Source organism: Athene noctua, chromosome 24 (assembly GCF_965140245.1).
Source record: "Athene noctua chromosome 24, bAthNoc1.hap1.1, whole genome shotgun sequence".
Lineage (NCBI taxonomy): Eukaryota > Metazoa > Chordata > Aves > Strigiformes > Strigidae > Athene > Athene noctua.
Genome location: NC_134060.1, coordinates 3,791,254 through 3,808,038, shown reverse-complemented (window position 1 = coordinate 3,808,038; position 16,785 = coordinate 3,791,254). Strand labels below are relative to the sequence as shown.

Genomic DNA, 16,785 nt, shown 5'->3' with positions numbered 1-16,785 from the left:
CCACAGCAACAGTAAGTTGTTACTCGCCAGAGACTTCCTTGTTACCACCATAGGATGAATTAAATATTCGGGGGGGGGGGGGGGGGGGGGGGCGGGGAATATCCCAAAGCAGCATAGTTCTATATCATGCAAGAAAAGCCACACCCCAATAAATACTGAAATGAAAGAACTGGTTATATTGTCCAGATATAGGAAATATTTAATAAATATATGTTAAAAAGTTGCTCTAAAGCATTTTTAGTAAGTCTTGGATTGTAAATAGCTTCATAGAAACAGCTGGTTAAATACATCCATTTTCCACTATACTATTTACTGGTAGCAAACCGTATCATAAAAGTGACTGCCATTGTTACTTGCAGCAATTTTACATTTGTCAAAAACATTACAACATTTAAATCACATACAAGAGTAAAAAAAAACAGAAACAGAACCAGAAGTTTTAGTGCTATGATTAAGTTTTCCTTGTTTTATCTTTAAACACAATTGAAGGTCACCGTTTACAAAATGGTTTTACAAAATTTTGGGAGTGTGCAGTTAAAAAACCAGCATAGCCAATGCACTTCCACAGGCGTGTTCATTGCCACAAATCTTCCGTGCGACCAAATTTGAAGACCAGTCCTCTGTTTAAAACAGAATAAAGGGACATGAGTACATAATGGAGCAAATCAAATACCCTGTATTTTAAATACATGATTTCAGGGAGCAAGTTGTAGTATTTGTAAATCCAGTTCCTGGTCCTGCAACAACACTTAAGCAGACAGATTCCAGACTCCTACTGCCTCTGCCAGCAGTTTATTCACACATGTCTAGTAACAAGGCTTAAGAAAAAAAAAACCCCCACACTATTATAGCAAGCTTCAGTTTTTATAATTAAAAACAAGTTAGATAAGAAATGAACAAAGGAAGATGGGTCTTACCCAAAAAAGATGAATGCATTCTGGAAAAACACAGCTATTCCTGGGTATACAACCGGTTTTTCTAACAAAAGAAAAAAGTCTCCATAAACTTTTTGGAAGTAATTTTCAGGCATATCCCACCTCTGCCATTTGAGAAAGACTAAATTGTGCCATGCCAGCAAAGATAACCAGTTTCATTCAAATAGGAACATCTGGAGTCTGTGCACTGTGCAGCAGTGATAAGGAGCTGAGTTTGAGAGAGGGGCTGGTACAAGGTAGGATTCCTGACTAGCTACAGGGCTGAAATGACACCAAACTCTTGGTGCTGTTGCCTCTGCGTGACAAATCCGCCTAAGCCAGATTGTTCTCGCACGGAATTGAGACAGCACGAGGCAGCTCACAGAGCCCTTTTCATTCTCTAACACGGCATTCCCCTCTGATCTGTGTTCCTCAGCTGTGTGACACAGAAGCATAAGCCTTACCTAAGTGGCTTCTGTGCCCTCACAATCCTTTAGCCTTCCAAGTAAAAGAAGCTTCTCCTGTTCTCTAACCCAAAATGTGCATCTCAAATGCAATTCTCAGGCTGTAATTATCACATGGGATTACATATCCTGTTTGGAATGCATGTGTGTGTCAGTATAGATACATATATATGCATATATAATGACAATATGTAAATTGGCAGTGCACATTAGTAGCGCTACCACGCAACTAATGCACTTAGTTTCCTCAAAAATCCCCCGTGAATTAAGTAAGGCCAAAGCTGGTAAGAATGAAAATTAAAACCACCAGCGTGCCCTGACTGGTGTGAAATTCACTTCAGCTCCAGGCACAGGCAGTAGCTTTACATTTACTGAAGTGACCGAACTTTTTGAAAACCAGAGTAATACGCTGCCGTTTTCTTGCCTTTCTCAAGGCTTGCCCTCACAAAAAGTTACCGTGGTACATATTAAGGTATAAATTTAAATAGGCATTTTGCATTAATTGTTCCCTTTTGCTAATTTAGCATAGAGGCTTTGGGAGCAATATGGAGGAAATCAGTAATTTTTACTCTAGGAATTAGTGCCCACCCAGAGAATTATTCCCACATAACTGCAGCAGTTTAATTCTATCAGTACAGCTCCCAGTTGAGCAAGACCTGGGTTTCTAGTGAGGAGAGCTGGAAGTTTATAACTTAGAAGTAGACAAAATCCACCCCAATAACAGGAGTGTAGAATAGTGGTGTGTAGGGAACCAAAATATTAAAACTAGGCCTGCCTAGAAACTAAGTTCTAAAATTGAATAGTCTTTTTAAATACTTTAAACCTTTAAAAATGGATCAGGTCACATGCCATGCTGTATCTTACCTTTAACAACGTAGCCTCCAAAAAGGATCCACATGGAAGCAATCAGAGATCCAAAAGCCATCATAAAACCAATGAACAGCCAGATCCGAGCACCTTGAAAAAGACGTAGGGATGTTTTGTGCCTGTGTTTCAGAGCACCTTCTGTCACACACCAGAGCTACGCACAGACACACAACCTGCACACTACTACAGCTCTTACAACTGCCAAGACAATGGCTTTACAGATCTACTGCCAGGCAGTACCTACACCGCCGTACCTGTTTGTCCCAGGCAGCCCTCGCTGTAACTGTCACCCCGCACTTGGCCGTTCGACACCGCGTTGATCCTGTACGAGCAAAACGGGATAAAACCCGTAAATACAGGTAAAGCAAGAAGTAAGTGTTTACAAAACAGGAGGAGAAACTTCTCAGAAACATAGTTTAAAAGGATGATGTTGTGGGTTTTCAGGGTTTTTTTAAAAGAGAGACAAAGCTAAAACTTAAAAAGCATTTCTCCAAAGACTAATAAGACTTAGACCTGTACTACACACTTAATTTATAAATGGTTCCTTACTATAAACATCAACAAATATAAGAAAGACATGACAGATACTCAGATAGTAACCTGATTTGTTATTCTTAGTTACTTCTCTATTTAAAGACTGTTCTTTTATTTGAATAAAATAAGTTCTAGGAGCATGTAGCTCATCAAAAAATTACACTTACATTAGGAATGCAATAGTGGCTATAACCCCACAAGCATGGTACGAATGGTTGAAGTCTTCCACTTCGGGATATTTTACAGCTGCATCTATGATTATCCACCAACCTGTAAAAAACTATTAAAAAAGAAGAAAAAGCACAATAGCTTAAAATATGGATGCAAGCCTTTTAACACGATATAAGGTTACTCTAGGAAAAGTAACATTAACTTATAAAATAATTCTTACAATCTCCAACCTCCAAGAGTAAACTGATAGCATAACTAGTTTTGTTATCAACTTGGGAACAAGGCTAAACACTAAGCCAGAGGTTTACCTTTTCCAATAGTTGTTACATGAGCAGAAGCTGTGAAACTTAAAACACGTGGATGCAAGCACCCAGAACAAATTTTGTGGTTAACTCTGCCGCTATGTACAGGACAACGTACCCCTTTTCTTCCTTTAACTCCCAAACAGCTAACAATTTTTAGCTCATCGTCAGCTGACTACATCTAGAAAGCCTGAAAGTAGCCCAAGGGAAGCTGCACGTACCAGCACTCCTGCAGCAACAGAAGCGATCGTGTTTCGTTTCTCTCCCCAGTCAACACACTCCGAGCACCTCAAGCTCTCCAGAAAACCTGACATTTTTCAGCGCTCCGAAGAACTGAAGAAAAGGACATTTCATTCCAAGAGAAAACCCATCAGACGTCAAGGGCTGGCATGCAGCAATGCGCGGCGTGCAAGGGAGGGATCTAAACGCCCCCCCCAGGCAGAGCCCCTTCCCAAGGGACGGCCGAGCAGAGCAGAGCAGAGCAGCCACCAACACCCCCCCGGGACACCGCCGGAGAGGCGGCGGCCTCAGAGCGGAGGCGAGAAGGCGCCGGTCAGCGCCTCAAGGGGGGTCCCCACCGCCCGCGCGAGGCCGGGGACATCCAGCGCGGCTGCGGCCACCAGCGAGAGTAGAAGGCGGCGGCCAAGCGTGCCGCCCTGCCCGGGGAGGGCTCTCGCCCCGAAGCGGCGCCTCACAGCGCGTCCCCGCTTACCTGAGGGCGGGGAAGATCCGTCGGCCGGCGGCTCCCCGGCGCGCTCACTGCGCATGCGCGGCAGCTCAGCGGATGCGCCGCGGGAGCGTCACGAGAGCGGGGCGGGCGCGCGCAGGCGCACTGAGAGCCCGCCGGGCCCCGCGCCCTCTGCGCATGCGCCGCAGGACTCGGAGAGGAGGCGGCCAATGCGCGTGCGCCGAGGGGCGAGCGGCCGCCCCGCGCATGCGCTCTGGGTCCCCGTTGTGTAAGAGGAAAACGGGGCGGGGGGTTCTGGAAGCTTCGCGGCCGCCCTCAGTCGCTGCTGGGCGGCGGGAGCGGGCGGTGGTTGTCTGAGGGCTGTGTCCTGCCGGGGCGGTATCGCGGCTTGCTCCCTGGCCGGTCGCTATGGGGGTGACTCAGGAAGCGGGGTTGTCTCCTCAGGCCTCGCCGCTGGAGCAGGATCCGTGCGGGGGAAGCCCGGCTGGCTGGAGCCGGTGAGCTGGAGGGGCGGTTGGCGGGAGGGGAGAGGCCGTTATTCGCCTTAAGTTGAACGCTTTTGTGGGGTGGGGGACACCCGTTAATCACGTTTCTCTTCATTACAGAAACTCTCGGGTCCCGCACGGGAACCAGCACCGGGGGTGTCCGGCGGCTCCCAGCGGTGAGTGCCCGTACGCAGCCTCCGGCGGGGTTTGCCGGGTGCAGGCCGGGCGTGTGAGAGTACCGGGAAACACTGAGCTCTCGGCGGCTCAGCGACGGGAGGTGGGGGTGGTGCTGGAGATCAGAATTAGTCCGTTTTCTCATCTTAGCTGTGCCCTGTATAGTGCCTGTGACCTTGGCCTTTGCTTAGAGGTGAAGTAGTGAAACTTTAGCTTTAGTAGTAGCAGGGGGAACGCTGCTTAAAAACTCGTGTAGAACCTAGTAGTCTTGATTGAGTTCAGTAAGGTTTTCAGATTTATTTGGTATTTTTTGGTTTCTAGTGAGCACTGAATAGAGATTCTGTGGTAAAGCAAGCTTCCTTAAACTGTCAAGTGGTGACGTCACTCAGGGTTTAAGTACTAGTGATAAGACAGTTACACCCTAGAATACAGTAACCTTTGTAGATATATAAAATGGCTGCCACTAGAGAGACAGCCATTTTAATAATTAATATCTGACGTTAACAAGTGTTACATTCTTTACAAGTCACATCCAGTGACTCATTAGCTGTAGTTTTCACTAATTATGTAGAACGTTTTTAATAGCAGTTTGCGATTAAATATGCTGCTGGCACGTGTGGAGCTTTATTCAGATAGTTTTGTAATGTGATACAGTCAAGATCTTAAAGTGGCTGCTTTGTATCTTGAATGTACCTTTTTTTTTTTTTTTCTTATCCCCGTTGGAAGGAAACGGTAAAACTTATGTAGAACTGCAGAAGAAAAGTATTGAGTTTATACTGATCAGGAAGGCAAATGGTCTTTTTGCATTGTAAATGCAATAGGCTGCATTTAGAATAGACTGAAGGTAAAATGCCTTGAAAACTCTCTTTGGAGAAAAGAAACAATATTAATGTGTGTCTCTTTCACACAAAGCGTGTGCTTACCTAGGAAATAAAGGGTATTAACCTTAAAACCCACACAAGCAAATCTCAATTCAAAATTCCACACAGAGCTACTCATGGTTGAAACTGAAGCCTTTTATTATTTCGTGTGGAAGGTTGACTACAGGAGAGGAGATGATGAAACTTAAAAATTGTCATGTGTAAAACATGCTGATGGACTGGATGATAATTGTTGGTGTGTTTAATTATCCTTGGACTTTAGCCTGTGTGTCATACTGTTGTTGCTGTACAAATGACTTGATGCATATAAATGACTAGCTTCCCCCTCCCCGCTCACAACAGGGACAGAGACCGGGTATTACAGAACAACAATAAAAACAGAACCAACTTCTGAAAGTACCTGCATGGAGAAAACAGTGGTTAGGAAAACTGATGATATGACAGACTTCATGGATGACTTAACCCTCAGCTCACCAAAGAAAAGAGAATCGTCTTTGAGATCCAAGAGAAGCTGTGATAGGTCATCAACAAGGTCATCTAGCAGATCCTCTTGCAGTTCGCAGTCCAGTTCAAGTAGCTCTTCCTCGGCTTCCTCCAGGAGTTGGAGTCGGTCCAGATCCAGATCAAGGTCATGGTCTAGAAGAAATGGTTCCCGAAGGTACAGAAGATACTCGCGTTCATATTCCAGAAGCCGGTCAAGATCCCGTGGCTACACGAGGTACCGAGGAAGGTACCACACCAGACACTACAGGAGGTACCACGGCTCTCCTCCGAGGTATAGGTCACGCAGTAGGTCATGGTCTCGTGGAAGATCTTACTACAGAAGGTCCTATTCGAGAAGCAGATCATGTTCAAGAGGCCGAAGATACTACGGATTTGGGCGAACAGTATATCCTGAGGCTTATAGGAGCTGGAGAAGCAGGTCACGAACAAGGTCTCGGAGTAGGTCACCTCTCCATTTGAGTGAAAAAGGTACCTCAAAACATACAACTTAAATATAAGTAGTCAAGTTCTTGTCCGTTTACTTGCTTTATAGAGCATAACTGATAATGGCAATGTGGAATAAAATCCCCGCGTAGTTAGAAAAATGCATTAAAAAGTAGTTCAGAGCATATTCTTTGCACTTCAGCTGAAGTTAAATTATCCTAAGTTCTGATGAAAATTCATCACAGTTGATGCTTACATAGGCGTGGGGATAGTTAACTTGCAGTTATAGCTTGCATGACTAGGTACGTGTTGATTTAAACATAAAAGAATGACAGTTGTTTTTCCCCTTGCAGACAAGAGGGAACTCCTGGAAATTGCAAAAGCAAATGCTGCAAAAGCTCTGGGAACAGATAACGTAGTCTTGCCAGCAAGCTTGAAGATTCTTACTCCTTCCAAAGAGATAAAAAGTGAAAAACAAGAACATGAAGATCCTGGAGAGTCAGCTGAGGTAAGTATGGACTGGAATGTTCTCAGTGAAAGGTAAACACTTCTTAAAACTTGTCGTCTGCATAGATGTGATAGGTTTTTAACTTTCTGATTATGAACCAAACCCTTGAACAAAATCTTCAGTTTTGCCAAAATGCTAAAAACTACCCTAGAAACCACTGTAGCCTTTGTGTTAAACTGAAGGTACTGTGGGCTCTTCAGAGGCGGTTGAGCCACAGAGTACCTGCAGGCTTTCCAGCAGCAGGAGGCTGGGAAGTTGTAGTTTCTTCTTTTGAGTTGTTCTAATAGGATGTTGCCTGTTACTTAAGAATAGTTTACATGTTTCTGACCTAAAACAAGGAGTCTTCTTACCAAACCTAGTGAACAGTATGGGTGGTTTTTTAAGGTTAAATCTTTCTACCCTTTTTAACTGTTAAATCTTTTCATGTGCAACAAACTGTTTCCCAGAAATTACATACCTACCCAAGCACACAATGCATTTTACATACTTTATTTCTGTCTTATAGAAATCATGACTATGGTTCCAGACATGATGAAGAAAATCTGTTGGTAATTAAGGGACTTGTGGGCTATAGCTGCTGTGCATTTAAGGGAGGGAGAAACTTGAGCAGCTTAAACTGAATTTGAATTTTAGTTTGGTTCTGTTAACGGTGTGTTAACCTGACTCGTGATAAATAACAAAACTGCAATAACTGTTACATCGATCAGATGCTGCTATTTCAAATGGAAGTAAATTTACTAAGGGTTTTAGACAAATGGTACAGGCATCCCTTTCATAATATATGCAATATATTCCAGATGTTGAGAGAGTACAGAAGAAGAGGCCTGCATCACTAGCAGATAAGTTTATTGTCATTATCCAAAGCTCTGCAGGATGGATATGCAGAATTAATGCAATTGCTCTACCACTCCACTCCACTGTATGACAGTCCATGCTTTGAAGTGTTTGAATCCTTTTTAAAATTGTAACTGGGGCGTGGATAGCAGGTGACATGTGAATTGGCACGATGACACTGAAAAAAATACTGAATGCTTTTCAAATTGAGGTCAACATTGATCTGTCTGCATATTTAGTAGCTTACAGCTACTTTTGATGTAAATATCTGAAACAACTCTACTAGAAAGTTTGTATTCTCTAGTAACTGCCTTAACTTGGATGGAATAATGTATCCTCCCCCTTAAGCTGTGTGTGCTCTTCCCTAGCAACCCAGAAGACCAGCAGAAGACATGACCAAGAGTGGGATGGAGAGAGCAACCATACAGAGAAGCATTTCTTTCAGTCCTAATGTAAGTGTGATTGCCCAGGAAGGAAGTCCAGTACTTCATCCCTCCTGTGTTAGGCCTTTCCCAGCACTGGCTGCCAAATTAAAGATCTGAGTAACAGTAACAAATTGAATTTAATGTTTTGATAATGGCTTTCTGGGAGGAGTACTGTAAACATACTACAGCAGTGTGTTTAAAATAGATGTTTACCTTTCAACACCAAGTAATGTTGAACATCTGTACTGTACTATAGACTTGAAAGTGTCTGCCAGTGCTAGAACTTACTTCAAGTTACATGTTTCAGAAAAAGCAACTTCCCTGGATCCTGTACCAGTTAACTGTACATAATTGATCCTTGGCAGACATTGGGTCTCATGAGCTAGAGAGAAAACATTTATCAGTACAGATAAACCCCTTGAAGCTGACGGGTACATTCCTTCTCATTCTAGCATTTTTAAAGGTAATTTCTTTTTCCAGAATACAATGGCAAAACCAGTACTACAGAAGCCAGTGAGCCATGTTGTTAAAGAACCAGCAATTTCTCCGGCAAGAGAAGATGACAGAAAGGGAAGTCCCTATGGGCAATGGGTTCCTGTCAAGAAGGAGGAGAAGAAAACATTTTTAAACTTCTCACCTAAAAGCGCACCGTTCCGGGCACGCTAGCTGATTTTTCTTGCTGTCAGCATTACGCACGCTTCAGTAGTGAGATTTGAAATTTTCTGATCAGGTTGAAGACTTGTTAATACTGAGTATTTATTTTGAGATCTTAATTTTGGAATCTTAGGTTTCTCTTTCAGATCTAGAGCACAGTGATCCAGAAGCCACAGATGGGAATCTTGTGTATATTTGTAAATATTTTTGTATTGCTTTAATGGACTAGAGCTTACAGGTGGGTAACTTTTTCTAATAGCTCAGTAGCTGTTATTTTGGACACTTTACATTGTGTAACTGTTTACTTCAAGTAAATAAACTTCAGTTTTGCACTGGCTATTGGATGTGTGTTTGGTAATAAGCTGACAAGTGTCCTGCAAGTGCTTATTTGCAGGTTTAGCTTTCTCTGGCCCTGCTGTTACCACACAGGAGGTAATTTTGATGTCATTTTGAGAGTGGATCTTTACACTCAAATCGTTCCTGTCCAGACTGGGCGTAGTTCAGGGCCTCCAGAGTAACTTCCCCAGGTTCCCTTGGGGCAGTGTGGAGCTTGTGTTGGGTGTGTGTGTAACTGCCCTGCGTGAAGCCAGCTCCCTGTTCAGTTCAACTTTCACTTCTGCTGACCTTGACTTAGTGCTGACTTGTTTTGATTTAGGCTGTTCTAAAAACAGCCTTTAAAAGCTCACTGTGTAAGGCAGTAAGCAAAGGGTGTGGCTGAAACTGTTCAGAGCTCCAGAATTCAGCAGTGCAGGGCACTGAGCTCCATGGCTCACCCAGACCTCTGTGCTGCAAAGGAAAGTGTGCAAGTATTTGAAGCTTTTGTAAGAATAAAGGGCTAGTAAAATAAACTGACTTTGACTCCTCCATTCTGGAAGCTTCCTTAAACTATTAAATTGCCAAGACAAAGCTGGCACGTGTACTAAGAATTTTGTGGCAACAAACATTAATGCTTGAGCCAGTCCCTGCCCCTCTGGGGAGGAGGAGGAGGAGGACAAGGGGTAGTTTTGCTGCTGGGGGAAGCTGCCCTTTAACAGAAAAGTCACATGTTCCTCAAGCATTCTTTCATCTTTCTGCTAAACAAGTGTCTTTGGGGGATTTTACCAGTTTTTAGCCATTGGAGAATAAAGGCAAGCTTTATTCTAAATTTGAGTTACAACAGTTTGTCTTTATTTGGAATGTGAAGTTACACAAGCTGGTTACTTCTGCAAGTAAAAGCTATATACAGGTGAAGTTAAGCAAATTACTTCTGTTACATTAAATAACTGGTTTTGCTAATTCCTTAATGAAGCTCTACCTATTTTTTTGAGAAAACTTAAAACTGCCTGCTAAATGTCTATACTAGTCTTCAGTAGATGCGGGGCTGTCAGGCAAAGCATAGAGGTGACAGGTCAGACGGCTGTTCCTCTCTCCAGGTTCTGTTTGATCTCAGCTGTGTACTTCCCGTAGAACCTCTCTGCCTTCTTATTGAACTTGGCGTTCCTCTCGTTAATGTAGTCGATGTCCGCATCATCGTTGTAGGGCCGGCGCCGGCTGTACTTCTCCCGCTTCTCAATTCTGTAACACAAACCAGCAGCGGTTGAGGAGCTGTGGGTGAATCCCAGGGATTCAATTGCGCAGAGCTTCTCTACATCCCATGCTTCTTTTTGTTTTATTTTTGTATTTACTCACTGTTTTTCAAGATCTGCAACCATTCGATCAACCCCTTCCTTAGATGGCACGTGAGTTCCATGGAGAAGACTGTCAGATGTGGGGTAAAGCGCTTCACCACTGGACAAGAGTAACAGAGGGGCAGCAGTTTACAAAACTATCCACCACTTTGAGATTTGGCTGCTTTCTGTTTGATTCTTAAAGTATTCTTCAAGGCACTTAAACTGGGAGTTCCAGATTCATGTGAGAACACAGGTGATACTAAAAACAAGCTCTCCATTAATTATTCTGAGACACTAGCACATGCCTAAGAGACAGAAATCCACTGAAATTCTAAATCTGCCTCAACACAAACTGCACAATTTCTCATCTGTTATTCAGTCTGTTCTTAAAACTGTGCCAGGCTGCTTAAAAAAAACCCAAAGCCTACTCTGAGAAACAAGAGTAATCTATGCACGCATTTAAGTATAGTCTAATTGACAAAATATTTAAACTCAGTAAGGCCAAGTTTGAAGAATTAAACCTCAATTACACCCCTGCCCCTCACACCTATGGAAGGAGGGTAGATTACCAGGGAGGCCGTGTATTTTAAGATAGTGTTAAAAGGCTAATTAATATTACAGTGTATATGAGAATATGCATGTGCTGAAAGGATTAAAGTCTTTAGTGTTAGCCAGTAATTTAGAAACACCACAGACGATATCAGATCACTGAAATCAAACTTACTACTGCTCTTTCAGCTTCTCGTACTGCTCCAGGTCAGGTTTGATCTGACGGGTTAATCTCTGGTACTGGCGCAGCTGAGCAGCTGCATAATCTATGGGAGAAAATGAACTGGTGTCAGGGTGAAAGTTTTTATTTCTTCAATTTGCAGCTGAATTACTAACAAACGTGTTCATTACAACCACAGATAACTGCATAGTTAAGCAGTTACCTGAAAATCCTAGATCTGGATTCTTCCTCTTCTTTTTCCTTTCCCACCTCTCAGCATCCTCAGCACTGATCTCCAACAGTTTAACTCGCTCGTAGTCCTCTCCTCTCGCTGCACATTCCTGACACAGCACAAAGAACACCTCAGTTTTAACAACAAAATAGTGGCCAAGCATCAAGCTTAGAACTACCTCAATCGGCTCACATACCTGCCCTGGGGCAGGATGGTAATTTAGATAATCAGGAGCCTAATTAGGAGACAGATTTTTGGGGGTAACGTCTGTATGAGCTCCCAAGGCTGTCTAGCCCCTGTGAAGGGGGGCTTGGTGTCACTGCAGGCGCTTGGACTGAGGCTCAGTAGGGTTACAGGAAGCTGGAATTGTGTCTTTACCTTCTTCTTTTCCTCCACCTTCAGCTCCCACTCCAGCCGAGCTTTTTTGGCTTCCCAGTTTGCTGGCAATTTAAGCCGTTTATCTTCTTCCACCACTTCTTGGTGATTCAGCCTGCGCGCCTCGTTCTAGGGACAAACCGCTTTGTCACACGCGGCAACACTCGCTCGTGGAAACAAAACCGAGCCCCTGTGGATCACCAGAGCCTGTCCCGGGAGGGGACAAGGACACGCCACCGCGGTCGGCGAAGGAAGAAAGAAACCCCCGCCCATACGTGCCAGACGGGGCTCTGACAGGGCGGGGAACCGCCGGCACAACCTCCCCGGGACCCCCGGGCCGCAGCCGGTCTGCGCCCGAGCTGGGCCGGGCACCCCCCGCCGCCCCCTCCGCCTCGCTCTCCCGCGCGGCAGCGGCAGCGCTGGCAGGAGCCGGGGCCGCTGCGGCCGCCGCCGCGTACCCGTTTCATGTGGAGCTCGCGGAACTTGCGCAGCCGCTCCTCCCGCCTCTGCGCCGCCGCCGCCTCCGCCGAGCCAGGCCTCGCCTCCTCCTCCGAGCCCGAGGAGCCCTGAAACAACCCACACTCAGCCACCGACACTGGGACGGAGTCGCGAACCCGCCTCCCCTCCTTCCCCCTCGCCGCCGCCGCCTCACCTCGGGATCGGGAACCCCCAACCCGCCCAGCTCCGACACGGCCGCCGCCGCCATGGCGCACGGTGAGCGCTTCCGCTTCCGCCCGCGGGCGCTCCCTGCCCCGGAGCTCGCCGCCATGCCCGGGCGCCCCCAGCGGCCGGGAGCTCCTGCTGCCCGTGTCCGGGCCTCGCCCTTGAAGCTGGAGAGTCCAAACTCTGCTCCCGGCCAGAGCCTGGCAGCTGGGTTTGCCGCGGTGGCCTCTGGTCTCCGTCTCCGCTTTCCGTTGCCCCGGGATTCCAGGGGCCCTGTGGGGTGGCCGTGACCTCATCGGGAGCTCCGTCACCTTTGCCCCTCGGCGCCCAGGAGTCGGCGTTCTGCTGTGTGGTTTGGGCTTTATGGGCTTAATGCCTGTGTGCCCCGGAGAAGCTGATGAAAAGCGGTGATTCTCCTTTTTTTACTCTTCGGAGGCAGATTTAAAGCCTCGTCACTGCAGTTCGGAGCCGTTTGGAAAGCAACCTTCAACCTACCCCCGTGTTCCAGACGCTGATGTCTGGGCAGGCAACCTGCTGCGGGCTTGAAGAGACTCCGTGGTTTAGCAAACACTGTTAATCAACTTTTTTTTTTCTTCTTCCAAGGCATCAGTGGGGTGATGCGAACTTTATAGACAAAGCAAGGAAGCAGCACGTGAACGAGATGAACTCTGCTGTGCCTCGGCTCACCTGGAAGCACCGGTGAGATCCAGGGTAGAGCCTTTGGGGGGATGAGAAACCAACAGCATCCATCTGTCTGTGCTGTCCGTCCGCTCGGCCCTGCCGGGAGTCACTCAGGTTAACCGCAACAGGTTTGCTCAGGGAGAAAGTTGCAGCTCTCACAGTAAACAAAAAATTTTGCTGCAACTTCTGAGCAAAGAAAGTCAACATTTTCCATAATATTGCTGCAGCGGGCCAGGATACTCCAGCCTTAAAAGGCCAAATAAAGATTTATTATAAGGATTTATCAGTAATATTGATATACACATACAAATGCATCTATGTGTATGTATGTGTAATGTCTTTGTATTTGTACAGTAAAGGTAGAAGGGTTCAGGACTTTCATCTTTCTTTGAAGAAACAATCCAAACCCTGGAAGGTTAATAACTGTCAACTGACAATATGTTGTTTAAATTGACCTTGTCAGCTGCGGCTCATGACTTTCCAGCAGAGGGAAATGCAGCACAAGCGATGAGGGGTTGTGGCAATGGCAGGCAGCCCTGGCAAATGCATACTATCTCTGTTCTCTTTTAACTTTACTTTCTTCCACTGCCAAATTCTGATGCATGCTGAGTGATTAAAAATATCAAATACAGTGTTACCCAGCAAGGAGTCAAGTCAGAGGGAAAAAAAAGAAACCAAACCTAGTGAAGCCAGTGCTGTAAAACAGAGCAGACTGAGGCAAAGAATGGAAGAAGGCAAGATTTTATACAGCCCTGTTGAGCGTATCTTAAGAAAAAGGAGAAAAAGAGAGGATTGTCCCAATGTGGTTTGGTTTTGGGGTATCCCCCCTCACCTGCCTTTTCCACATCCCCATGGCTGGGCTGGGAGTTGTTGGATTTCCATGCACAGAGAGTGAGCTGCCACCACACCGGGGACAGGAACCACTGGTGCTGGAAGAGGGGGGATTTCTGAAGGAAGCAGCCAGCAAAGTGGTTGATGTTGCACAGTAAATTGGGTGGCACGCTGTCAGAATCGGAGTTCTGTGCTTGGGCCACGGCTTTACCAATATCTCTCTGCTCCATCTGGAGCTCCTGACCCTCTGCTGCAGGCTTGTCCCTTGGGTCCTGTCCTCGCTGACTCTGAGCCCTTTGGAGCGAGGGGTGTCCTGCTGCGTGTGTAGGTGGCCCCATGGAAAGGCCTTTTAGCGAGGGTGATCGGTGCATGACAGGAGCAAAGAAAAGCTGGGAAACACTGCTGCTGCAGCACCAACTCCGGCTGTGTCCTGGCAAATCTTGGTGCTTGTAAAGAAGAGAGTAGCAGGATCTGGCCCTGCTCATGTGCTCTGCTTCAGGGTCTGTCTCCATGTCCCTCACGTTGTGGGTCACCACACTCGGGATCAGAGAAGTTTTGGGAGCAGGAAGGGATGCTGGCCTGGCTCTTGGGTGCATCAGCTGCATCCTCCTGCAGCTCCCACCTGTGGTCCCTTGACCAACCGTTTATTTTCTGGAGTCTCCAGACAATCTCCTGTGACAGCTGAGCTCTGGGTCGCTCCATGTCGCCTCCAAACACAAGTTAGGAGCAACCTGCTGCGGTCTTGAAGAGACTCCGTGGTTTAGCAAACACTGTTAATCAACATTTTTTTTTCTTCTTCCAAGGCATCAGTGGGGTGATGCGAACTTTATAGTCAAAGCAAGGAAGTAGCACGTGAACGAGATGAACTCTGCTGTGCCTCAGCTCACCTGGAAGCACCGGTGAGATCAGAGGGGCAAGCAGCAGGGGAGGAGTGGGGGGTCAGGGCAGAGGCTGCCCCATGTTCCTGCTCTGCTCCGTGGCGTGGGGGTGGCTGCAGCTCAGCTGCAGAGCGGAGCCATCAACTGCTTGCGTACTCGCTACCCTTTTATTTCATCACGGGAAGCTGGATGGTTTTTATGGGTTTGTGCAGTGCCTCGGCCTAGCCAAGCCCTGAGCTCGGTGGAGCCTCTTTTCCCTTCTTGCTGCCGTAATGCAGTTAGAAAACAAACCCAAGAGGTTTCCCTGGATTCTGTGGATTTGCTCCTGAGTCTGATGCCAACCCAGGAAGCCCGGTTCCTGGTGCAGGTGTTGAGTGCCTCCCCGGCTCGGTGGTACAGCCCCAAATCCCAACCTGGCCTGAAAGAGCAGGGAATTCACCCAAACCCGCCTTGTGCCAAGGAACAGGGACTGGTCCTGCGCGGGCTGACAGTGAGTACATGCAGATCTGCTCTTGCTGTCACTTACAGTTAATTTATTTTTAGATTAAAAAATGTTTTTATTTCTCATGCGCACAGAATTGGCACTGCTTTTTTTGGGTCGTAGCTGACTCCATTGTCTTCTCCAGTTATGCCTCCCCTGCAGTGCCGAAATGAAAAATTCCAGTTACATATTGTACAGGGGATGGGAGCTCGGAGGAACTGACTCATCTCGGTTATATTTGTCTTTTTCAAAGGGGAAGATCCTGGTCAAGGGGTGGTGGGGAACAGCATCCGTTATCTCCCACCCACTGCAGCAAACATGATGGTTTTATCAGGGGTCCGTGGGGTGCACGGCTGAGAGCCCAAGCAAAGGCAGCCCGGCGTCCTCGCAGCGTGAAGCTCCTCAGGCTGCTCAGACAGTCAGAGCAGCGGGGAAGGGAGGAGTTTCTGTCATTTCTTAGAAAAATAACTGTGGCTCCAGTGTGACAGAGGCCACGGCGCGCTCCCTAGGACGCAGGCCAAGCCCCCGCAGGTAGCGAGCCCCAGCCCTAGGGACATTCCCCACTCGAGAAGGAGGGTGGAGAGGGAGGACGACCCCAAGCTGGGGCTGAAGTGAGGTGCTGTAGCGCTCCCAGCTCGCTCCATGTGGGTAATGCTTAAACACAACAGCCGGGACACTGGGACAGCCGGTTCCTCGCCCTGAGCTGGGGCATCAGTCAGCATCCCTTCCCTAAACGTCTGCCCTCGTCTTCCAGTGCAGCCTCCATCTTCCTCCATCCTGGGGGCTGCAGCAGCTTGAGCTGTGCGAGCGGTGCCACGGCCACACCTGTGACACCAAAGCGTGGGTGTGCAATGCCACGGTTTGGGTGTGCAATGCCACGGTTTGGGTGTGCAGTACCATGGTTTGGGTGTGCAATGCCACGGCTTGCGTGTGCAATACCACGGTTTGGGTGTGCAATGCCACGGTTTGGGTGTGCAGTACCATGGTTTGGGTGTACAATGCCACGGCTTGCGTGTGCAATGCCACGGTTTGGGTGTGCAATGTCACGGTTTGGGTGTGCAATGTCACGGTTTGGGTGTGCAATGTCACGGTTTGGGTGTGCAATACCACGGTTTGGGTGTGCAATACCACAGTTTGGGTGTGCAATGCCACGGTTTGGGTGTGCAATACCACAGTTTGGGTGTGCAATACCACGGTTTGGTTGTGCAGTACCACGGTTTGGGTGTGCAATGCCACGGTTTGGGTGTGCAATACCACGGTTTGGGTGTGCAATGCCACAACCCAGACCTGCAGCGCCCCAGCTCAGCCCTTGCAGTGCCACGGGCCAGCCCTGCGGCACCGCGGGCCCTGGCGCTGGGGGTGGGTGCTGCCGCAGGGGGCCGGAGGCGCGATGCTCTGTGGCGCCCAAGGACAGCTCTTCCCCAGCCGCCGCGTGTCACGTCGGTGCCGTCACGTGCA

At 47.3% G+C, this 16,785-nt stretch overlaps 3 protein-coding genes and 1 long non-coding RNA gene across 6 annotated transcripts; 2 read left to right on the top strand and 2 right to left on the bottom strand.

The window, feature by feature from the left end:
* Window positions 1-289: 289 nt before the first annotated feature.
* Window positions 290-4,055, bottom strand: TMEM50A (transmembrane protein 50A). Its single transcript, XM_074926115.1, has 7 exons — window positions 3,965-4,055; window positions 3,474-3,585; window positions 2,947-3,059; window positions 2,500-2,567; window positions 2,243-2,335; window positions 918-978; window positions 290-620 (listed from the first exon to the last, which is right to left on the bottom strand). Exons 2-7 carry the CDS (start codon window positions 3,564-3,566, stop codon window positions 575-577), a joined length of 474 nt encoding a protein of 157 aa, XP_074782216.1. The 5' UTR covers window positions 3,567-3,585; window positions 3,965-4,055; the 3' UTR covers window positions 290-574.
* Window positions 4,056-4,204: 149 nt separating this feature from the next.
* Window positions 4,205-9,165, top strand: RSRP1 (arginine and serine rich protein 1). The gene is made up of 6 exons (XM_074926228.1): window positions 4,205-4,437; window positions 4,546-4,601; window positions 5,823-6,452; window positions 6,761-6,915; window positions 8,118-8,201; window positions 8,655-9,165. The coding sequence occupies exons 1-6, from the start codon at window positions 4,349-4,351 to the stop codon at window positions 8,838-8,840; spliced, it is 1,200 nt and encodes a 399-aa protein (XP_074782329.1). The 5' UTR covers window positions 4,205-4,348; the 3' UTR covers window positions 8,841-9,165.
* A 796-nt stretch (window positions 9,166-9,961) lies between these two features.
* SYF2 (SYF2 pre-mRNA splicing factor) lies at window positions 9,962-14,685 on the bottom strand. Of its 3 annotated transcripts, none has more exons than XM_074926025.1 (7): window positions 14,635-14,685; window positions 12,252-12,338; window positions 11,797-11,922; window positions 11,410-11,527; window positions 11,202-11,292; window positions 10,497-10,595; window positions 9,962-10,382 (listed from the first exon to the last, which is right to left on the bottom strand). In XM_074926025.1, the coding sequence occupies exons 1-7, from the start codon at window positions 14,668-14,670 to the stop codon at window positions 10,217-10,219; spliced, it is 723 nt and encodes a 240-aa protein (XP_074782126.1). In that variant the 5' UTR covers window positions 14,671-14,685; the 3' UTR covers window positions 9,962-10,216. The 3 variants fall into 3 exon arrangements, with proteins under 3 accessions (XP_074782126.1, XP_074782127.1, XP_074782125.1); XM_074926026.1 differs by lacking the exon at window positions 14,635-14,685 and adding an exon at window positions 12,446-12,730 and having other exon boundaries at window positions 12,252-12,359; XM_074926024.1 differs by lacking the exon at window positions 14,635-14,685 and adding an exon at window positions 12,446-12,577 and having other exon boundaries at window positions 12,252-12,374.
* LOC141969856 (uncharacterized) lies at window positions 12,730-15,415 on the top strand. Its single transcript, XR_012635107.1, has 2 exons — window positions 12,730-12,863; window positions 13,060-15,415. It is a non-coding gene; the product is annotated as an uncharacterized LOC141969856 (long non-coding RNA).
* The last annotated feature ends 1,370 nt before the right edge of the window (window positions 15,416-16,785 follow it).